Here is a 23,495-nt window from a genome sequence, read left to right as displayed (position 1 = left end):
TTTTGTAACAGCTTGTACTTTATTACATATGCAACTCTGCTGTATCTGCCAATTGATCCCCCTCTCAACAAAGCATCAGCTTAGTGTTATCAGCCCCTCTTGGGACCACTGAGCTACCCTCCTTTCCTTCCAGGGCAGAGTAGATAGAGTCCCTCAAGCAGGCAGTGGGCAGACGGAGATTTACAATTGATCATCACAATCATCTTACAAGTATTTACGCTTAAATCAGCACCCTTGGGGAGTTGAAAAGAGTCTTCAGGATGGGATGGAGTGAGGCTGCCCTTCATCCAGGGCCTCAGAAGGTAGAGAAGAGGAGCACATCCTGGGATTCAGTGTGAGTGGGGCATGTCCTCCCCAAACTTGTTCTGGTGGGCGATGTTCTTCACTTCTAGGAGAGCCTGAGGAGGCAAGAGAGGGTAGGTAAGAGAGAGTGAGGACCCCTCCTCTACCTCAGCCAGGAGCTGCCCCTGCACCAGCCTTCAACCACCCTTCTGGGCTATCTCACACGCAGAAGGGTCTCCATTCTCCCCTTACCCAATCGCAGAGGGTATGTGTGTGAGGGTGTATGTGTGCGCATGCGTTAGAGGGTCTGCCCAGGACCCACCTGGTGGTGGACATAGGCCTCACAGCTGTAACACCAGGTAGACAGATCGGCGTAGCTGAGGACCAGCGGGTGTCCTGACCCTTCGTGGTGTTGCAGCATATGGGCACTGACATAACGACCACAGTAGACCTGGGGTTGGGGAGAGTATGGGGCAGGGATCAGCACTCACCTTCAGTTTGCTCCTGGGCCAACCTCCACTCCATCCCCTTCCTCCTCTGCTGCCTACCTGATAGCAAGACAGACACACCCAGTTCTCCTGGAGTGTTCCACAGTCCTGACAAGGTTGGGTCACGTCCAGGCCTGATTCAGGTGTGGGACATACTGCCACCAAATGGGGACACCAGGGCAGCGGTGTCACGGCATAAAAGATGGCCTGGAATGGGTGCAACTGAGTAAGCTAGGGACTCCATCTCCCTACTACATGTTCCTGCACCACATGCTCCTATCTGGAGGTGCAAATGGGCAAGAGAAGGAAGTCACAGTCTCCTCCCTGGTCCCTGAGCTCACCTGGTCAGTGTTAGCATGGACCCCAAAGCTCTGAATCAGCATGTCCTGACCTCCAGCTGCCTCTCCCAGTAGCTTATCCTCTTCTGGGATCTGAGATTCTGGTGCCTCCTGGATGTACAGAGGAAAGAGATGCATCTGAGAGGCCAGATTCTTGCCCCTTCTTCCCCCTACCTGGGTGTGGTGGGTCTTACCTGAGCCTTGCAGTTTAGTTCCAAGGTCCTGAGATTCTCAATCAGCTCACTGGGGGATATTTGGGATGTGGCACCTTGCTCAGGTGAGGCTGTGGGAGTCTGGTTGTCAGTACATAAAGCTGGAGGGGTTTGGATCATCTCAGCTCCCCCAACAGCCTCCTCTGAGGTGGTCTGGCCTGCTGTGGCCTCCACTGTGGCTGCCTGTGAGGTGGTCTGGTCCAGCATGGCTTTCTGTGTGGGAGCCTCCAAGGACTGGTCCTGACTGAGCTCCACCATAGCAGTCTCTGACTTAGGTTGGCCTAGAGTGGACTCTTCCACAGATGATGCTGAGACAGCCTTCTCTGTGCCTGCATCCAGAATGTTCCCTTCTGGTGTGGTCATCCTCTTAGCTGACCCAGGGTTGGTGACTGACTTAGAAAGGGAGGGTTCCTCCTTGTCTTCCACCTCTGGAACCATGGGAGGGAGATCCTTGAGTGTGGGTGCTATCCCTATCCTACCTCTGATCCCTGACCTCCCCTGAGCCCCCGTTGCCCCAGTTCCCCACGCCTACTCACTCATGACCCGTAAGCTGCGCCAGTATCTGCGATGGACTTGGATGGTCTCGGTGATTGAGGCCAGGGCCCCTGATAGTGGAGGCCGCGACAAGGTCAGCAGTGGTGGTGGGTCCCCAAGGAGGGAGCGGGTACAGGCAGCCATGGATTCCGAGATGGATGTCAGGTTATAGCCACCCTTTAAGAGAAAGGGGAGGAAAAGGTATGATGGGGGGCCCTCATGGAATCTGGGAGGCAAGATGTTCTGTCTCCCAATCTCCCTTTGGGGCCCTGCACGACTGTCAGAGAGGCAGCACCCATTGTGTGAGGTGGTTGTTGAGGGTGATGTAAAGTACAACATGATAATTACCACAATAATACTGAGGCAACATTAATAACAGCGGAGATTTATTAAGTGCTTGCTCTGTGCCAGACCCTATTCTAAGCACTTTATGTGTATCGACTCACTTAATCCTTACAACCACATGTGCTCAATCTGTACCGGAACCCCCTTCTCTCACATTCTATAGGAACCCCAGTCTCTGCTCTTTCTACAGATAAAAAAACTGAGGCTTAGGGTGGCTAGATGATGCATCGGAGGCCCTAACAGCTGGTTAGAGGCAGTGCTGGGGTTGGGGGCTGGGCTATCCGATGGAAGAGTTCACGTTCTTAACCATTCCCTTGCCCTGCCACAAGCATTCCTGGGCACACTGTGGGACTTTATAGCAGCCAGTTAATCTCTGTGAGTGATTGCCCTTATCTGCAAAGTAGTGAGTGATTGTCCTTATCCGAAAAGTAGTGAAAACAGCAGCACGTAAGGCTGCCAAGAGGGTTAAGCTAGTGTGTGATGACTCACAATGATGAGAAACTACTTATACATTGCTCACCATATGCCAGGCACTTTTCCACAAGTAGCCGGCCCTATCTTACAGATGAAGAAACTGAGGCATGGGGGGCAGGGGCACTGAGTAACTTACAAAAGGTCAGTGAATTTACTTTGTCTTGGGAGCTTGCTAGAGGCAGTTCAGGTAGTGATAAAAAGCTTCAATGCTAGAGCCAGGCTGCTTGGGTTCAAGCCCTGGCTCTGCCATTATTAAATGTATGACCTCTGGCTGGTCACTATGCTTCTCTGTGCCTCAGTTTCCCTGATCTTGAGAGAGGAAAATGACGAGCAGACTACTTCAGCAGGCTGCTTGGTCAAATAAGTGAATTAACGATACACACAATATTCCAAGAAGAGTGTTTTGCACATACTGAGCACTCAAGTTTGTCCAGATACTGGTATTATTAATGCCTAGTATGTGCCAACAATTCCAGGTGGGGATACTCAAAGCAGATTTTAGGAAATTGTCCTGAGTGTCACAGCCAGCCAGCAGAAAGGGCAGGACTTCAAGTTGTCCAAACCACCCTCCCACCACAGGAAGAGGGACCAAGAGTTACCTCTAGGATTAGGATAATGCGGCCATTGGCAAGGCCCATCAGCAGGTGGGTGAGGTGGGCATAGCCCTCAGGTGACACCTGGCAGCCCCCCAGTGGGTCCCCCCATGCGGCGTCAAAGCCCGCTGAGACCAGCACCAGCTCTGGGTTAAACTGGAGCAGGGAGAGAAGAAATGCATGAGTGTGAAGGTGGAGACCTGGGTAGACGGTAGGTGAGGGCAACCCAGACACACAGACACGCAAGTCAGAAAAATGGAGACACGGGACCTGGAGACTGGGAGACACAAGCCCGGAGCCCTGAAAACAGGAAGGGGAGGACGTGGAGACACAAGACAGACAGACTCAGGGTCACAGAGACACAGAAACATGGAGACAGATCAACAGAGCTACTGTGGACACACCAAACACAGACTTAGAGACACAACACAGACATGGAGACATTTCCAGAAATGGACACTTGGGGACATGAGGCAGAGTCATAAGACTGAAACATGAAACTTGGAGACTCCGATGTCAAGAGATTGTAAAATGGGACATATGTATACAACACGGGGTTTTATACACACGGTGGCAAAGAGAGATGCACGCATACTTCCATCACAGAAGGTGACAACGCAAGTGCCACACACAGAAAATGGTCACCTACCCACATACAATCACACAGTAGCATACAGACTGAATTAACATCGTAGTAATTGCACACACACAAACAGTATCTCACAGAAGGGACAGTGAGCTACAGCCATCCCTGCACAGATACAACCACACACCTGCCATTACCAAAGTCACAACAGGCACACACGTGATTGTGCCCACAGGAGGTGGCTGCTTGCACACACACACAGTCACACACGCACAGAAGGGAGTCACAGCTGCTGTGCACAGCCAGACACACATACACATCTGAACATGCACGTCTGCAGAGGTCATGGAGCTGGTACTTCATCTGCCCCCCCCCCCACACACACACACTGCACACAGACAAGTTGGTCACCTACAGCCACTCAGGCAGAGTCAGGCAAATATATACAGGCCACTGCCAGTCAGAGACACAAGAACAGCTGTGGCAAACAGGCAGAGAGATGACTGTCACATGCATCCTCCCACATGCAGAAAGCCACACACCAGCTGTCACACGGAGAGCAACGTGCAGTGACATATGGTATCACAGCCATCAAAGAAAGAAACGGTGGTGACAAAGAGCCATTGGTGCAGCCTCATGCACATACTTAAGCTCCTTCCCGCCTTGCACATTCAGTTCCACAACGATGGCTGTCTCATGGGGCCGCCATCACACACAGACAGGCACTAGTGATGCTGTATGCCTAGGACACGTATACGTATACAGCTAGGCACACGAAGACGACCCCCAGGTACCCAGAAGTCCCTTACAGTTATGCACAGAGAAGGCAATCACGTGTGGCAGAAACATGCCAAGGCCATCACGATGGCCACCCGCAGGCTGTCCCACAGGATCAGTCACCCAGAAGTCAGACATGCACAGATCCACTGTCACCCACACTGTCATCGTCGCACACATCCTGTACTGTACCTCGTAGGCAATAGGAAGCACCAGGCGATGCCACGCGGCCAGGTAGTCAGCGTCACCCACACGGGGTCCATTCCAGGCCACGTTGACAGTGAAGCCAGTGCCTGCGGCCCGGCCTATCTGGCTGCTGGCACCCTCCTCCCCCATGGGAAAGAAGGTGCCATGGTCATACCGGTGCAGGGAAATGTACAGTACGCTGCCGGGTGGGAAGGGAAACCATGGCTGGTTAGTGCCTCCCCACTCCCCTGCATGCCTGAGGCATGGCTCACCCACCTTCCAGACCACACCCCAAACCCCTCCCCTAGCCCCTCACCTGGGGTCCTCCTCAAATATGTGCTGAGTTCCATTACCATGATGGACATCCCAGTCCACTATCAGGATCCTGGGGAGAGAACGGCTCCTCAGTTAACCTGGGACACTGGCCCCCTGGGAAAGGGCAGGGGCTACACCCGTGGGGTCTGTCTGCAGGGGCATTTATTGCTGGTGGCTGAACTCTGGGTACCTGGGGAAAGCAGTGGGTGGCAGGCTTGCGGGTCCTATCAGAGTAAGGATGAAAGCCAGAGCCTGGGTCCTGATATCTTCACTATGGGCCCAAGCAAGTGCTTAGGGCCAGAGCCCTCCCCCACCCCACCCAGTATGGGTAAGTGTGGGGAGCTGGGATCCTGGGTTTCCTGAAGTAAGCACTGGGGACCTGGACCCCAAATTCTGTCAGGATAGCCATCAGGGGCCAGAAATGATGGAGCAGGGGGACCCTGGACCTTGTTTTGGAACTACCTGGGTGCCACAATCTGGGGGTCCTATTTGGGTAAGCTGTGCAAGGCTAGATCCTTGCTCCTTTTAGGGAAAAGTGCCGGGCAATTGTACTCTTGGGGATGTCTGGGTAAGTCCTGGGGGGCTGCACCATAGGGCCTGCTTAGTAAGCACTGGGCTGGTGGTGGAGGGGTCCCAGGGAGCCCTCACCGCAGCGCCTGCCCACTGATGGCCTGGGCATGGCGAGCAGCCACAGCCACAGAATTAAAAAAGCAGAAACCACAAGCGGCATCCCGCTCAGCATGGTGTCCTGGGGGACGCACCACAGCGGTACCATTCAAAACCTAGGGGAGGAGCAGGAAGCAAAGATTAGACCACCTGCCCTCACGGCTTTCTCTCCCCTTTATTCTCTTCTTCCGTCCTGCCACTACCCCTGGCTGCTAGGGGTCCCCAGCCTGCAGCCCCCATCTCCCCCCACCGCAATTGCCAGTAAGCAAGGTCTCTGGTGAGCAGGGGTCCTCCTCCCCACTGCAGGCCCCTCCTCTGTGCCCTCAGGCCCAGCCTCACCTCTCAGAGCCACCTCTCTCCACCCCCCCCACATCTCCAGAGCTGGCACCCCACCCCAGGGAGAAGGTACCTCTCCTGCCAGCACAGCCTCCACCAGGCGGCAGACGGCGCCAGTGGCCAGCTGCGCACAGGCAAAGGTGCTGGGGCAGATGTAGATGGAATCAAAGTTGGAACCCTCGCGGTGCAGCTCCCGGGTTTTCATCTTCTCTGTGGCCCGCAGACGACCCACGTACTCAGCACTGGAGGCACAGACAGGGCACAGGGGACAGCCAGCTGGTTCCGTCCCCTCCACGGCCCCTCCCGTGTCCCACAGCGGCTCCACCTACCAGAGAGGAAGAGCCCGTGCTCCGGCCCCCAGGAGCCTGTGTGCACTGAGGACCCACCCCCACCCCAGGCATGGGGGTCTGACCTGTGGCAGGTGAGCAGTTCGGCTTCCGTGGCGGGACGTGCGGGCAGTGCAAGGCAGCGCCCCGCAAGGCCCAGCTCCTCCAAACGCTGCATGATTCGTAAGACTCGCTGAGGCATCTCTGGGTGGTGGCTGGGGTCGGGGGACAGGAACCAGACGCAGGGCTTAGTGCTTGAGGAGGGGGAGGGATCTCCCCAAGCACTTAGCTGGTGGCCCTCCGACTGCATACTTGTCCCACAAGTTGTGGTGACCCATCATCCGCTGGTCATAGACCAGCCCTGTGCGAGCCTGTAGCATGGGCCACGTCAGGATTGGGAGCGCTGGGGGCCGCCACAGTCCCTCTTCATCCTTCTCCTCTGTGCTATCCTCCTCCAGGATGTCCTCCTCCGGGGTCTCAACTGCAACAGGAGGCCACATTCACCCCACTCCCCCACCCTGGATCCCTGTGATACTCTGGAACTTAGTTTACCCAAATGTATAAGGGGTGAGAGGCCTGAAACGGGGGTCAGTGAGAAAGGAGGGCTGACCCTCCCCCACCAAGGGGCCCCAGGAAAGGGTCTGGAAGAGAATCTCTCCCAAGGGCTCATGCCATGCTTGACCCCCCACCCAGCCCCCTCCCTGCCTCCTACCTGATCTTACAAGGACCTCCCAGAAGGGCTCCAGGGCTTCCAGAGCGCAGCACAGTGACGCCAGGGCACTAGAGGGCAGGGGAGGAGAAAAGTGACCAAACAGCTAATGGGTAGACAGTGAGGGTCCTGCTTCTCCTCCGCCTGGGCTCACCTTGGGCAGGGGGCGCCAGGGGACTCCAGTATGGGGCAAGGGTCTCCCAGAAGGGTGTGGAGTGAGGCACTGACACCCTCAGCCAAGGAGCGAAGGTTGTAGCCACCCTGGGAAAGAAGGGTGTGGGGGGGGTATTAGGAAAGAATCAGGTGTTACCAGGGAAGAACAGTAATAGTAATACTAGGGTGCTGACTACGTATCCAGCAATGAGGAATCTGAAGGGTGACTTACATTTTGTACACCAAACAGTGCTATGAGGTGGTCACAATTATCATGCCCATTTTACATAAGGAAAGCAGAGGCACAAGGAGGTTCAGGGACCTAGGTGAGGTTGTCCAGCTATTAAGTAGAAATGCTGGGACAGAAACTCCTGCCTGACCTGAAAGCTTGGCTCTCACATCCTCCTGGATCCGTGGGCTGAGAGATGAAGTAATGTCACTCACCTCCAGAGACAGGATCAGTTTGCCTTCTGCCAGACCCATGAGCAAGTGGGTTAGCTGCGCGAACCCTGCTGGAGTGGTGGCCATCTCGCCCTGGGGGGGACGTGGAGGGTCAGACTGGCTCCATGCAGCCCCCTTCCACCCATGAATCATCCCAGGGAGCCTGCCTTACCTTGGGGTCCCCTTGAAGGGCATCAAATCCAGCGGCCACCAGGACCAGCTGGGGCTGGAACTGAGGGGGAAAGGGACCACATGAGGCCAGGTGCCCTCACGGCCCATCCCTCAACATCATTCTTGTCCCAACACCCCCCAGACTCCCAGGACCTCAAGGGCGACCGGCAGAAGGAGGTGCAGGAAAGCAGCAATATAGTCGGCATCTCGCATCCCCACCTGCAGACAGAGCGGCATGATGGGGACATTCTGCCCCCTGCCCCGAACTGGCTGAGAGGCAGGGGTGGGTCCAATTTGGGGGGCAAAGGGCAGGCAGACACTGACCTGGTTCCAAGGCACATTGATGGTATATCCCTGGCCATGACCAAAACCTATGGTGGACCAGTTAGAGGCCTTAAGGTGGGGCCAGAACCGACCCTGCTCATAACGGTGGATGGAGAAATAGAGGACGCTGGAGGGAGAGAAAAAAAAAGAGGTGGGGGGCAGTTGAGAGTCAATCTCCCCCCAGACACCCCCAACCCACAGCTCCACCGTTCACTCAGCCACTTGTTCATTCTCTCATTAATTTCCTCATTAACTACTTAATCTATGCATTCATTCATCCTTCCATTCAGTCGCCAACTTACCAATCCTCTGATTCACTAATTCTCCCATTTATTCATTACTCCACTCACTCATTCATTTTGATCTACCGAATGCCTCCCTTGGCAAACACTGCTGCCCTCCTCAGTGCCCACTCAGTTCTAGTTCTGAGACCCTGAGGGCTCTGGGATCTCTCCCAGCCCCCAAGGGCTCCTGCTGTGGGGGACTCAAAAATCATACCAGCCTGCCCCTACCCCTGTGACCAAGGTGGTGGCAGCAGGGCAAATCCTGTGATGTTGGAGGCCCACAGGGGACATATAGCTCTTAGCTGGCAGGATCCAACTAAGGTGGAAAAGCATCAGGCCCAACTGGGAAACTTAGCGTTTCCCCTGAAGGAAGTGTGGGGACTCAAGGGCTAGGGGCTAGGAGGCATGGGACTTGGTTCTGTGTGTGTAGCTGAGCTCAAGTGGGGGTGCTGGCGGAGGCTTCCTGAGGCCAGTGAGGGGATCTGTTCCTTCTCTCCAATACTTTACAGGGCACCTCTACTACTTCTTGTATTTTATTTTATTTTTTAATGTTGTTATTTATTTTTGAGAGAGAGAGAGAGAGAGCGCATGCACATGAAAGAGCAAGTGGGGTGGAGGGGCAGGGGGGAGTGGGAGGGAGAGTCAGAGAGAGAGGATGATAGGATCCGTCAGAAGCGGGCTCTGCACTGACAGCAGACAGCCCAATGTGCGCCTTGAACTCACGAACTGTGGGATCATGACCTGAGCTGAAGTTGGTCACTCAGCCGATTAAGCCACCCAGACGCCCCTACTTCTTGTATTTTATAGGTGAGAAACTGAGCACCCAGAGGAGTGAGGACTGATACACGGAACGGACACTGAAGACATGAAGGTACATGTTCTGATAGAATGCCTAGCAGGAGGCTTTGTGTGGGAGGGCTTCATTCTGACTGGGGTGATCAAAATGAATAATCTCTCCTCTATCTATCTATCTATCCATCCATCTATCTGTTCATCCGCTCCCTGTCTTGTTCCAGAAAGAATTTAAAGCAGCAATTTTTTTTAGGGAAATACAAGAAATAGTGGTAAGCAATAAATCTAGACCAACTTAGTCACATTTTAATAAATGTGGTGGTGAAATTTCATGCAACCGATATAGAGACATTTTTGAAACTGAATTAAAATATCTAGGAATTAGGGAATGAAACCCATGTCAATGTTCTAGTCTTGAGTAGGTGGGAGATGACTGTTTTACTTTTATCTCTGATAAATATCGGTCTAAAAATTTTTTTTAAGTTTATTTTGGGGCATCTGTGTGGCTCAGTCAGTTAAGTGTCAGGCTCTTGGTTTTGGCTCAGGTCATGATCTCATGGTTTGTGAATTCGAGCCCTGAACTGGGCTCTGTGCTGACAGCGTGGAGCCTGTTTCAGATTCTCTCTCCCTTTGCCCCTCCTACTCCCTCCCTCTCTCTAAAAAAAACCAAACAAAACACTTTAAAGCTTATTTATTTAGAGAGAGAGAGAGAGAGAGGGAGGGAGAGAGAGAGAGAGAGAGAGAGAGAGAGAGAGAGAGAGAAAGAGAGAGAGAAAACATGAGCAGGGGAGATCATAACCTGAGCCGAAATCAAGAGTCAGATGCTTAACTGACTGAGCCACCCAAGTACCCTCTAAACTTTTTTTTAAAGTTTATTTATTTATTTTGAGAGATAGAAAGCGAGCATGAGTGGGAAAGGGGCAGAGAGAATCCCAAGCAGGCTCCAAGCTGTCAGCACAGAGCCTGACTATGTGGGGCTGGATCTCACCAATTGTGAGATCATGACTTGAGCTGAGATCAAGAGATGGCACTTAACCAAGTGAACCACCCAGGGGCCCCTAAACCTTTTTTCTTTTAGTAAGTTAACCAGTAGAGGAAGAGAAATACACAGTAGGACAAAAAGATGGTTATCAGGGGAAAAAAGGAATAAAGAAAATATTGGAAGAAAGCCAACCCCATGAGAGCTACCAGAGCCAAAAGAAGAATGAACACCCAGGAAAACTAAGTTTATAAAGCAAATAGCAGGAGGAGGTTTTAAAATAAGTTCCACTAATTTCCAATGAAAGAATGATGGACTGATAGCATAGGTTTACCTCCTTGCTCTCCCACAATCCCAGTCAGAAGATAGTAAAGGGAATTTTAAACAGGTATCCCAGAAAGACAGATAATGGAAGAAAGGATGTTAGACAATTAGAGACTTCAACAAATCTCTGGAAAGTAGTCTTTGAGGCTCCAGGGGCCCCGGGGGGCCCTCTCTCGTGCTGAGCAGGCCAGGGAGGGCACCCCAGATAACCTGAGGTTTCCCTTCTGGAGAAATCAAGTACAGATCCAGGTCAATGCACACAAAATCAATTCTGAATAGCTAATTCACTGAATGACCAATTCACTAGGTTTACTTCTTTTTTTAAGCATAGTTTTTTATTTTGAGAGAGAGAGAGAATGAGTGGGGTAGGGGCAGAGAGGGAGGGAGAGAGAATTCTAGGCAGGCTTTGCACTGTCAGTGCAGAGCCCTACACGGGGCTTGAACTCATGAACCATGAGATCATGACCTGAGCCAAGTTCACGAGTTGGATGCTTAACCCACTGAGCCACTTAGGTGCCCCTCTTTATTTCTTTTAACTACTTAACTTTAGTTTACCTGTTTTTGTCATCTCTGTAATAGTATTTTAAGGCCTGATCAATTTGTCTCCATCCAGGACTCTGCTGATGGAGTTAAGAGCCTGAGGGATGGGGAACTAGGAGATTGAAGGGGATGAATAAGTGGTTTTTTTCATTTATACATTCTTATTCATGAGAAAGAATGCATTGAATATATTCACAATTTTTCATATCTGTGGATATCATCAATGATATATCCACAAAAGAACACAGTTATAGCCTCCAATGCATTTACTAAAACAAAAAGAATGATTAATGACATTAGAGAATTCTTGTTAATTTGCTTAGAAATGATACTATGGCTATGCTTTTTTAAAAATTCAAAATATATGCTCTATGTTTTAAAGGTACACTCTAGAATATTTAGAGAAAAAATGATATGGTATCTGGGATTGACTTCAAAATATTACAGGAGGATGGCAGTGAGGGCAGGTACTGATGGCCAATTGAATTGATAAATGTTTTTTCTTAAGTTTATTTATTTTTTGAGAGAGCAGGGGATGGGCAGAGAGAGAGGGAGAGAGATAATCCCAAGCAGGCTCCACTCTGCCAGCGTGGAGCTCGAGGTAGGGCTCAAACCTTGAGATTATGACCTAAGCCAAAATCAAAAATCAGAAGCCCAGGGTGCCTGGGTGGCTCAGTCAGTTAAGCATCCAACTTCGGCTCAGGTCATGATCTCACAGTCCGTGAGTTCAAGCCCTGCATCGGGCTCTGTGCTGACAGCTCAGAACCTGGAGCCTGCTTTGGATTCTGTGTCTCCCTCTCTCTCTGCCCCTCCCCAACTTGTGCTCTGCCTCTCAAAAATGAATAAATGTTAAAAATATTTTTTTTAATATTAAAAAAAAGAATTGGAAGCCCAACCAACTGAGACACCCAGGCACCCCAAGTTGACAAATCTTGAAGCATTCGATTCAAGAAGACAGAAATGGACAAAAGAACACAGGATGAAGAAATTAATAAAGATTAAACAGAAAAAAAATAATGAAATAAAAAAAATAAAACAGTGGAGATGGCCAAAAAAGCCAAAACCTGGATTTGAAAAAATAAGTACAATTGACAAGTGTTTGGCAAAGCGGAGGGTAAAACAAAGAGATGCCATCTCAAGACCAGACCTCCTTTTCTCTCTCTCAAAAATAAACTTGAAAAAAAAAAGAATTATAGGGGCACCTGGGTGGCTCAGTCAGTTAAGCATCTGACTTCAGCTCAGGTCATGATCTCACAGTTCGTGAGTTCCAGCCCTACATCCAGCTCTCTGCTGTCAGCTTGGAATCTGGAGCCTGCTTTGGATTCTGTGTCTCCAGCTCTCTTTGCCCCTCCCCACTTGTACTCTGTCTCTCTGTCTCTCTCTCTCTCAAATAAATACATATTTTAAAAAGATGAAAAGAAAAAGAACAGACCCCCATTTTTCTGGCATTTGGAAGGACCCCATCTAATATATGGCTTCCTGCCCACACTCCCTAAGGTTGAGACTTGTCAGTGGACACTTCCTGCCCCAATCCTAGGAAATACCTTTCAGGAAACAGACTCCCATGCACCACAGTAGAGCAGCCCCACGACTGCCACCTTCAACAGTGCTTTATTCTTTGGTATAAATGCCCATTAAGAATTGCTAGATATTCGAGGAAAACTGAGGAAATCTTAAAGCATATCTTTCTCTTTCCTTATAAAAATTTTTAAAAGTTTTATTTTTGGAAGAGAGAGAGAAAGAGAGGGGACAAGGACAAGGGAAAGAAAGAGAGAGAATCCCAAGCAGGCTCCACGCTCAGCATGGAGCCCAATGTGGGGTTTGATCCCATGGCCATGAGACACAACCCAAGCTGAAATCAAGAGTCAGATGCTTAACCAACTGAGCCACCCAGGCACCCCTCTTTTCTTTCTTTTTTTTTTAATGTTTACTTATTTTTGAGAGAGAGAGAGACAGAGACAGAGTGCAAGCAGGGTAAGGGGAGAGAGAGAGGGAGACATAGAATCTGAAGCAGGCTCTAGGCTCTGAGCTGTCAGCACAGAGCCCAATGAGGGGCTTGAACTCACAAGCAGGGAGATCATGACCTGAGCCAAAGTCAGATGTTTAACCAATGAGCCACCCAGGTGCTCCTCTTATTTCTTCTTTATTTTTTAAAGTTTATTTATTTTTGAGAGAAAGAAAGAGCATGCACAAGTGGGGGAGGGGCAGAGATAGAGAGGGAGACACAGAATCTGAAGCAGGCTGTAGGCTCTGAGCTGTCAGGACAGAGACTTACATGGGGTCTGAACTCATGAATGGTGAGATCATGACGTGAGCTGAAGTTGGAGGCTTAACTGACTGAGCCACCCAGGCACCCCCTTTCTTTTTTTAAAAAAATCTTTAGGTTTTATTTTTTATTTAAAATAGGCTTCACATCCAGCATGCAGCCCAGTGTGGGGCTTGAACTCACAACCCTGAGATTAAGACCAGAGCTGAAATAAAAAGTCAGACACTTAACCGACTGAGCCACTCAGGTGCCCCAAAGCACTTCTAATTACTATTATATAAAAACATGCTAAGAGGGGTGCCTGGGTGGCTCAGTTGGTTAAGCATCCAACTTTGGCTCAGGTCATGATCCCATGGTTCTTGAGTTCAGGTCCGTATAAGGGAGCTTGAGCCCTGCTCTGGGTGAGCTCAAGCCTCTCTTCAGGCTCCATACTCTCGTGATCTTTCTCTCAAAAATAAATAAATAAAAATGAAATAAAATAAAACAAAATTAAAAAGCATGCTAAGGAATGAGAGGGCATAGAAAGAGAGAGGAAGAAAGTGCTTTTGGAGATTAAAAGAATGTCTAAATACCGAATTCAACAGAAGGGCTTGAAGGTAAAATTGAGGAACTCTCCCGGGACACAGAGCAAAAGGAAAAAGAACACACAAGAGAACACACACACAAAACAGACCAGACAGAATACAGTAGAAGAAAGCATCAAAGAACTAATAGAAGAAAACGTCTAAGGATTTCAGAACAGCATGAGTCTTCAGATATAAACTGTCTACCTACTGCTAAGCAGAATGAAGGGGCCAGGGTGAAACTTCAGAACACTGGGAATAGAGAGAAGAACCTATAATCTTTGGAGAGGGAAACAGATTACTCAAAAAGGAATAAAAATCAGACATCTGTCAGCAACATCGAATGCTGGAAAATAATAAAGCAATGTCTAGAGAACAGCCAGCCTAGATTAAGTAATGGGCCACAGGAGCTCAGAATCTATGGGGGAAAGGGGGATTTTAGGTAGTCGGTATGAAAGAAGGGAGGATAAAACAACTATTTAGCAGTGTCCCTACTGACAAGGACCTGCTCAATCACTTTCTGCAGGAAGGGTGAGCTGGTACCACCTTTCTGGAGGGAAGTCTGGCTGTAGACCCTAGACTTTTAAAGCACACCGACCCTCTGACCCAGCAATACATTATTGGAAATTTTACACTCAGAGAAGTGTAAAATTATGTATTTTTAAATTACATATTATAAAAATTACATATATATGTGTATGCATATGTGCATACACACATATACATGTGTGTGTGTGTGTATATATATATATATATATATATATATATATATATAGTTACATATTTTGCTGTAGAACTGTTAGTAGCAAAAAATGGAAAGCACCATAAATGTCCCAGGGATAAATGACCAGAGGTACAGCCATAAAATGGAATACTCAACAGCCCTTATAAAGACAGAGGTGTTTTTAAGAGGCACTAACCTGGAGAGGTGTGCATGACGTGGCTAAATGCAAAAAGCAAGCTGCCACAGAACACACAGAGGATTGTCCCATTAGGCAGTGTGTTAATGATAATAATGAATAGTCATACATCTAAAGGAAAAATTCTGTTTTAAGAATATAACCTAAACTATCAACAGTTATTTTGGAGGTTATAGGAATTATAGGAGACTCACTGCTTTAGACATTTCTAGATTATTAACTTTTTAAAAGTTTATTTATTTATTTTGAGAAAGAAAGAGCATGAGTGGGGAAGGCACAGAGTGAGAGGGAGAGAGAGAATCCCAAGCAGGCTCCGTGCTGCTAGCATGGAGCCCAACACAGGACTCTAATTCAGGAACTAAGAGATCATTACCTGAGCCGAAACCAAGAGTTGGATGCTCAACTGACTGAGCCACCCAGGCACCCTTGTATTATTTAGTTTTTTAAATAATTTTTCAAAAATGTTTTATTTATTTTTGAGAGAGATAGAGACAGCATGAGCAGAGAAGGGGAGAGAGAGAGGGAGACACAGAATCCAAAGCGGGCTCCAGGCTCTGAGCTGTCAGCACAGAGCCCGACATGGGGCTGGAATTCATGACCCGCAAGATCATGACCTGAGCTGAAGTCCGACACTTAACCAACTAGCCACCCAGGTACCCCTATTTAAGTTTTTTATAAAAGCACGTTGCAGTAGTCATAATCAGAAAGATAAAGTACTAATTTGAAGTTTACTCCAGCTCCAAGGTAAACTGGTGAACAAGATCTCCCAACATCTGTTGACTCAAATCTCATCTCTTCCACTCCTTCTCTGTGTGACCTTGTAACCTGTAAGCCTCAGTTCCCCCAGCTGTAAAATGGGGGACCCAACAGATCCTGCCTCAGACTGACCTTAAGAGAGAAAGCAGACACGCAGAGAGCAGCACAGAACCTAGTTCCAAGTTGGGCCCAATGAGTATGAATGCCTTCCCTTCCTGGGCCCCTTCTGGCTGGGCCCGTAAAGGTGGGGGGTGGCTGGGAGTCTAGCATCTAGGGTGTCACTTGTGGCATACCTGGGGTCCTGGTCAAAGGTGAACTGGGTTCCTTGACCGTGGTGAACATCCCAATCCACGATAAGGACCCTGTGAGGAGGACAGAGGAGGATACTATGTAAAAGAATCAAGATGTATCTGGGGAGGTGCCCAGACCAGAATACTCTACCCCATGCCACCCCCATCATACTCTCCCTGCTACTTGCTGCTGACCTCTGAATGTCATGCTTCTGTTGAGCGTAGCGGGCAGCCACGGCCACGTGGTTGAACATGCAATACCCATCCATAAGACTGTGCTGGGCGTGGTGTCCAGGAGGCCTGGGGAGGACAGGGAAGGCCACAGATTGGGGGTAGGGGGTCCTCCTCTGCAGAGATGGACTCTTCCCCCCTCCCCAATTCTGGACCACCAACTCCCCCAGTGTCGATGCCTGCAAATCTGCCAGGAACTGAGTAATTGGGGCCCCCAGACTCTCACCCCCACTCTACTGCTCTCTCCCTAAAGGATATTTGACAACATTCATTAAAATTATCAGTGCATAGTGCTCACTTCAGCAGCACATATACTAAAAGTGGACCAGTACAGAGAAAATTAGCACGGTCCTTGCACAAGGATGACACACAAATTTGTGAAGTGTTTCTTCACTATATTGTACACCTGAAACTAATATAATGCTCTATGTTAACTACACTGGAATCAAAGCTTCAAAATATAAATAAATAAATAAATAAATAAATAAATAAATAAAGTAAAAATTGTCAATACAGACACCCTCACACCCATTCTGCTCTTGGGGATGTAGCCCACAGTTCATATAACAAAAAAGGTGAAATAACATATTTGCCATGACGTGTTTTGGAAACAGCAAATGATTGGGGAGAACCAAAGTGCCTATCGCTAGGGGGCTGGTTAACTTCCTGTGCATTTGCAGTGGCATTCTATGCAGGTCTAAGCTATCTACTGTTAGAGGAAAGCTTTCCAAAGTGTAGAAGTGAAAAATGCACAGTATGGAAGGAAGCGTGTTTATGGAAGGGGGCATGTTGAGTGCAACTCCATTTGTGGCTAAAAAAGGGGAGAGAGGGGAAAGGCTGTATCTTCTGCATTTCATCAATTCTAGGATGCCAACGATGCTAAGATGTGCAATGATTTCACATGCCAATGATAAAACAAGATGCTGCTAACTGAATTCTGAGATACCATTGTTAAGATGAACTGGGATTTCAAGATGATAAAATCTAGATCTTAGCATTGATGGAATATGGCATTTACTCCATGAACAGGCACAGAATGTTTCTGGGAGGACACATGAGTCACTGGTTACAATGACTACCTCCAGGAGAGGAAGCAGGTTGTGTGGGAGGATGGGGGTTGAGGACTTTTTGTACCCACTTTTGTACCTTTTGACTCTTGAACCATGTGAATATACTACCCATACCAATACATTTTACATTTGAGGGAAAGAATTTATTTCAAATATACAAAGCCAAATGCTGGTGGGTCCTACCTGATGATGGCCATGCCATTCCGTATCTCCTTCCCCAGGACAGCATCCACCAGCCTGAGGACAGAGCCTGAGGCCAGGCAGGCACAGGTATAGGAGTTCTGAAGAGACAATAGGAGCCATAGAGAAAGTAAGGGGGAGGGCAGTCCTGTCCACTCAGCTGCTCCTCCCCCGGATGGGATGGGCATGGGGATGGGAAACCCCAGGATTGCCACCATGCTCCGTCCTCACAGCTCTCATCCATACCGGATGTAGATAAACTGAGTCATAGGTGTCTGCTAGGATGCGGAGCTCTCTCTCATTCATGTACTGGGTCGTCTCCATCAGATCAATGTATTCTAGGCTGGCGACAGAGGCAGAATGAGATTCAAGCGCCTGCCTCCCTCCTGGGCCTGTTTGTGTCCCTTCCCCATATGAGCCCTGGTCAAGTCAGGCCCCCTCAAATGTCAATGAAAGGGAATAGCTGGGATATAGGACACATCCCCTCCTTCTTCCCTAGCCTGCTTAATTTCTAGTAATAGCCCTTGCCCTCTGCTCTAGCCACAATAAATCCTACTCCTAGGCCACTGGCCATACTGTTCCAGCTGTCTATACCTCCCTTCCCTCAGCTTCCCTCTTCATCTGACTCACTCTTTTTCTCAGCTCAGATATATCCCCTCTGCCAAGCTAGCTTTCCTTGAATCACATCACACGAGAGCCCTTACTCTGGGTTCCTACAGCTCCATGGGGGAAACCCCTGATCACCCTGTCCACACATCCAGCATATGTTTACACACTAGACTATAATAACAACAACAGCCTATCATGGGCTGATGACCTAGCAGGCCCTCTGGAAGAGCTTCCATTTACTAGTTCCTATGTGATCGGCAATGACTGTGAGATTAGGAGAGGCTCAGCCACTTGCCCAAGGCCACAGGGCCCATGACATTCCTTCCCAAAGAATCCAGCATGCCCTGGCAGCCTCCTCCCCATCCCTACAAAGTTCCGAAGCCTTCACCTGTGAACCAACATCAGTTCGTCCTTTTCAGCAAATCGAGCCTAGGGAGACATAAGAAATAAAGCACTAAGGCACTGGCCACACCCAGGCTCTGCCAGCTTCCGCCCACCACCCAGTGTGTCAGCTGGGGGGGACTCACCTGAAAGGACACACAGCGGTCCAGGAGGCCCTCCTGGATCAGCTGTTCCTTGATGGCATGGAGCCGTTCAGGGCCTTCAGGGAAGCTGGGTTGACAAGAGACACAGTCATACACACACACACACACACACACAGGGACACTGGTGAGCACCACATCTGCTCCTGTACATCTTCCTCATCTATCCTTCCACAGCTGCTTGTGCCAGAATCTTCAGAGTCATCCCTGGCATTTGTTGGCTCTGCTCTTGTAATATATCCAGAACCTGCCCTTCTCCTTGTCGCCCCCACTGCTGCCACCAGAACCTCCCACCTGTGCTGCTACACTCAGCTCCTCACTGGCCCCTCTGCTTCTGCGCTCGCTCCCCCAGAAGCCCTTCCTCCACACAGCAGCCAGACATTGATTAAAACCCAAATCAGGTCACGTCTCTCCTGTACTTAAAACTTTCTCATGATTCCCCTCTCATTCAGAGTCAAAGCCGAAGTCCTCTCCATGCCCCAGAAGGCTGTGAAACACTTGCCCCATAGCCTCTCAGATGCTAGGCTCTCCCCCCACTCTGCTTCTCCTGCACTGGTCTCCTCCCTGTTCCTCACCCAAACCAAAGTACTTTTCAGCTATCTTCTTTCCCTGTGTTTTTAAAAACACTCTCCTCCCAGGAGAGTGGCTGGGTGGCTCAGTTGGTTAAGCACCCAACTCTTGATTTCGGCTCAGGGCAAGATCTTGCAGTTCATGAGTTCGAGACCCACATCGGGCTCTGTGCTGACAGTTCAGAGCCTGCTTGGGATTCTTTCTCTCTCCCTCCCTCTCTGTCCTCCCTTGCTCTCTCTCTCTCTCTCTCTCTCTCTCTCTCTCTCAAAAAATGAATAAAAAACCAAACCACTCTTCTCCCAGATGTCTCCATGGTTCACTCCCTCACCTCCTTCAGACCCCTGCTCAAAGATCAGCGAGGCCCTCCCTGACCATCTTATTTAAAACCGATTCCCCTTGGGCACCTGGTGGCTCAGTCGGTTGAGCGTCCAACTTTGGCTAGTGTCACGATCTCATGGTTTGTGGTTCAAGCCCCGTGTCGGAGCCTGGAGCCTGATTCAGTTTCTGTGTCTCCCTCTCTCTCTGCCCTCCCTGCTCACTCTCTCTCTCAAAAATAAGTAAACTTAAAAAAAATGGATTCCCCTCAACCACATTTTCTGCCACTCTCCTTCTTGCATCAGTGTTTCTATGCAGCACCTCTTTCTAACACACTCGACATTTGCCTTTTGTTTACTGTCTTCTCCCTTCAAAATGCAATCCCCATGAAGGCAGGGGTTCTGTTTGTTTTGTCTACTGTGGTGTCCCTAGCTCTTCAGAAGATGGTAGGTATGTATTCAATAGTGAAGTCTTTTGCCATCATGAGTCTTCTGTTGGGACAGAGGAGACCAATACTAACCTGCTAAATACGTTAAGTATGACAGTGAATGAACGATGACACAAGCTGGGAATATCCCAAAGATCAGGTGGGTGGCCAGGCAAAGCCCTCCGTGAGGAAGTCTCTTTGAGAGGTGAATGTTAACAGGGAGAGGAGAAGGTGGAAACGAATCTCTGGAAAAGGGACCAGCCAGGGTAAAGACCCAAGCTGAGAAGGCCTGGCATGTTGGAAGCCCAGCAAGGGGACCAGTGTGGGTGAAATGAAGAGAAGCGAGTGAGGGGGAGGATTGGCTAATGAGGTCACAGAAGTGGTGTGGAGCCAGATCATGTGGAACCTTAGAGGCCAGAATGAAGAATGTGGACTTTACCTTGAGGGCAACAGCAAAATCCTGAAGGATTTTAAGAAAGAGAACATCACTGAAACTAACATAACATCGTATGTCAAACGTACTTCAATTTAAAAATGTAATTAAAAAAAAAAGAAAGAGGGGGCGCCTAGGTGGCTCAGTTGGCTCAGGTCATGATCTCATGGTTCATGAGTTTGAGCCCTGCATCGGGCTCTCTGTTGTCAGCATGGAGCCTGCTTTGGGTCCTCTGCCCCCCTCTTTCTTTCTGCCTCCCACCCTCACGCTAAAAATAAATAAAAACACTTTTAAAAATTAAAAAAAAAATGATAACATATATTTTTTTTGGCTTCGTTGTGAAGAACAGACAGCAGGGCTGAGGGCTGAGGATGGAAGCAGGGGGCCAGTGAGGAGGCCTCCGGAAGTCTAGGGGAGTGATGGTGATGGTGGCAGTGGAGGCAGTGAGGAGAGGTCAGATACTGAATACATTTCCAACACAGAGCCAAAAGAATTTGCTGATGGATTGACATGTGTGTGCAAATGGGAGGTATAATTCTTCCAGTTCAGCATGAGTGTCCTTTCTTCAACAAAGCCTTCTGTGAACCCTGGATGCTAGTCTAGGGACCTCTATTAAACACTCTTGAATACCCTGGTCTTAGGTCATCCTTCATTAAACACCTCACACCACTGTTGGCTGTTTAATGATTGGCTCTCCTACTCAGCTATAAGCTCCATTAGAAGGCACCCTGTATGTCTTGTCTGATGTCGGTGTTACCAACTCCCAGAACACAGTGAATACTCGGTAAGTGTTGGCTAAATGGAATCTTTTCAAGCCTACGCCTCACCTCTCTAAATCATGGGCTTCCAGTCTCTAGGCTAGCATAAGAATGGATTCATTCTTGCTAATGGGCTCTAAGTGTGTCTATTTGTGTGTTTGTGTCCCTCCAGGGGACAGCCTGGAGGAGCCAGCCTCACCTGTCATCCCAGAGGCAGTGGAATTCATTTAGCTGCTCATCGAACACCAAACCAGTGCCAGACAGTGTCTTGGCCTCAAGGTTCAGATCCTGCAGGGAAAAAAATGGGAGACACCAATCCATTCAGGGCCTGAGTCAGAAGGAACACACTATACTGTCCAGGAGGGTGAATCACAGGGTTTTGATTGTCACAAGAGGTGAAATCCATTGAGGCCAGGCCACTCTCACCAGCCTTCGCAGGTCCATGATTAGGTCTTGCTCTGCTGCTTGGCTGAGCTTCTTCATTCTGCCTTTCTTCTTTACCTCTGCTAGACTAGGGCTGGAGGAGAGTATGGCACCCTTCTTAACACCTCGCTTCTGCCAAACAGAGAGAAGGGTCAGATTCCAGTGCACGGCCCACTGCTCCTCCCCCCGGATCGGGCAGGTCTGGGGCCTCACCGAGGTGACGCTGGAGTCGTGGGGGGGCGAATGGGGGTTATGCCTACTCCTTCGCTGCCTGGTTGAGGTGGAATCCTGGCCCGTGGAGGTCATGGTGGGGGAGACTTCACCCCTGACGCGGTTCTGGGCGGTGGGATGGAGGTGACCATGAACCAGCTGGAGTGCCCGGAGGACCCCACACCCCAGCCCCTTCCCAGGCCCCGCCCCCTATACAGTCTCCATCCCTTCTGCTATCCTATTCCCCACTGCCTTCTAAGCTCCGCCCCTTTCAAGGCCCTCTCCTTCCACTGGGTTGTCAATTCCACCTGGTCCCGCCCATCCTACCAGGCTCCACCCCTTTAACACTATTCTTTCCCCTCGAAAAGTATTGCCCCTTCGCTGAGCAATAAACCCCTAGGCTCAGTGCGTCTTAGGGCCGGCCCTTTTCAGCTAATCACCACCCCTTCCGCTCCCCCAAGCCCCATTCCCAGACTCTCATTCCTCCAAGCCTCGCCCAGACCCCACCCCTTCACAAATCTGCCCCTTCCAGCTAATCTCCGAGGATAATCACCCACCCTTTCACTCAGCCAGACTCAGACCCAGCTCCGGCCCGGACTCCACCCTTAACGATCCACTTAACTCCACCCCTTATCGGGCCAGACCCACACCTTCCACTTGGCCAGATCCCGCCCCTAACGTTTCCACAAGCCCCACTCCTCAGGGGACTGTCCCTTTCCAAGATCCCGCCCCCTGCCCAAATCCTACCCCTAAAGCTCCATCAAACCCCTACAGCCAGTTTCGGGCCGCCTACCGTCAGTCCCCTCCCCCTTTCCGCCCCCTGCTGTCGACGCCGACCAATCGCTTCAGCTCCACTCACTGGGCGCGGCCCTTTTCTCAAACTCCGCCCATGGCTCACGCTGCGAAATGTCTGGCGACCCGCCGGGCAGCGAGTGCTTGAGGTCCGCTTTTCCATTGGGCCGGTTTCCCTACTACCCGCCCAATCCCGCCCACACTGCGTCCCGGAAAGCAGGGCTGCGCTTCTCCTGCAGGCCACACCTCCCGCGAGCTCACAAATGCCGTCAGCGCGTCAAAGCGCCGACGCTAGCCGTGCGGCGCCTGCGTAAGCCTGCGCCAGCGGTTCGAGGCGGTCCTCAGGCTCGCCCCTCCCCCAGCCACTGCCGCCGTCGACCTGGTTGCCGTAGGTGCTGTGCCTCCGTCCTTGTCCAGTCACCTTAGGAGTCCTCCGGACCCGAGCCTACTGTGCCGTACGATGACTCGAGAGCAAGCAAGCAAACAAGCGAGAGAATTAGGAAGGGGCGTCCCGTCTTCTCCCGGCGGCTTCCCGCGTGGCGCGCTGTGATGACGTAGCGCAGGCGGACTGGCGGCTGGGTCCCGAGCGCGGTTGAAACTGGACGAGGGCTGGTGGCGGCCAAAATGGGTGTGGTGATGATGTTAAATATTGTGAGGGTTTTCTGAGTTAATATTAACTAAGGCGGTCCACAGGAAACACTCAATAAATGTTAGCTATGGATATTCTGCCACGAAAATGGGGGGGGTAGGATGGAAGGATTCTTAGTGGGGGGCAAATAATTGTGATGATAGCATGTAATATGTGACAGGCATTATCGTAAGTCACAATTTTGTGAAGTAGTTCCTATTATTTTTAAATTTTATTTTTTTGAGACAGAGACAGAGCATGAGCAGGGGAGGGGCAGAGAGAGAGGGAGACACAGAATCCGAAGCAGGCTCCAGGCTCTGAGCTGTCAGCACAGAGC

The 23,495-nt window shown here is 50.0% G+C and overlaps 1 protein-coding gene and 1 non-coding gene across 6 annotated transcripts; one reads left to right on the top strand and one right to left on the bottom strand.

The window, feature by feature from the left end:
• Positions 1-23,226, bottom strand: HDAC6 (histone deacetylase 6). 5 transcript variants are annotated; one of them, XM_043569699.1, is made up of 29 exons: positions 22,598-23,226; positions 21,742-21,864; positions 21,532-21,660; positions 21,305-21,393; positions 18,588-18,672; positions 18,449-18,489; positions 17,698-17,794; positions 17,455-17,552; positions 16,166-16,270; positions 15,974-16,042; positions 8,257-8,383; positions 8,086-8,151; positions 7,934-7,993; positions 7,765-7,854; positions 7,322-7,428; positions 7,171-7,238; positions 6,771-6,939; positions 6,545-6,673; positions 6,206-6,374; positions 5,779-5,912; positions 5,132-5,200; positions 4,822-5,014; positions 3,273-3,422; positions 1,857-2,031; positions 1,303-1,748; positions 1,112-1,219; positions 831-977; positions 605-733; positions 1-398 (listed from the first exon to the last, which is right to left on the bottom strand). In XM_043569699.1, the coding sequence occupies exons 1-29, from the start codon at positions 22,691-22,693 to the stop codon at positions 330-332; spliced, it is 3,537 nt and encodes a 1,178-aa protein (XP_043425634.1). In that variant the 5' UTR covers positions 22,694-23,226; the 3' UTR covers positions 1-329. The 5 variants fall into 5 exon arrangements, with proteins under 5 accessions (XP_043425634.1, XP_043425638.1, XP_043425635.1 ...); XM_043569703.1 differs by having other exon boundaries at positions 22,952-23,226; XM_043569700.1 differs by having other exon boundaries at positions 21,532-21,657; positions 22,598-22,699.
• On the top strand, positions 16,492-16,598 carry LOC122478079. The gene has a single exon (XR_006295844.1). It is a non-coding gene; the product is annotated as a U6 spliceosomal RNA (small nuclear RNA).
• Positions 23,227-23,495: the final 269 nt, after the last annotated feature.

Source organism: Prionailurus bengalensis, chromosome X (assembly GCF_016509475.1).
Source record: "Prionailurus bengalensis isolate Pbe53 chromosome X, Fcat_Pben_1.1_paternal_pri, whole genome shotgun sequence".
NCBI classification, from domain to species: Eukaryota; Metazoa; Chordata; class Mammalia; order Carnivora; family Felidae; genus Prionailurus; species Prionailurus bengalensis.
Note: the sequence above shows the minus strand (reverse complement) of the source record. Positions and strands in the feature narration are given on the sequence as shown.

What these genes read in the sequence shown, in the direction of transcription:
- HDAC6 (XM_043569699.1), bottom strand. Translation starts at nt 22,693, where the DNA reads ATGGAAAAGCGGACCTCAAGCACTCGCTGCCCGGCGGGTCGCCAGACA. An exon ending in ACCTTTGACCAGGACCCCAG is followed by an intron (nt 8,384 to 15,973) that starts GTATGCCACAAG and finishes CTCTCCCTCCAG; the next exon opens with CGTCCTCTATTTCTCCATCC. An exon ending in GGAGGTCCTTGTAAGATCAG is followed by an intron (nt 6,940 to 7,170) that starts GTAGGAGGCAGG and finishes CTCCTGTTGCAG; the next exon opens with TTGAGACCCCGGAGGAGGAC.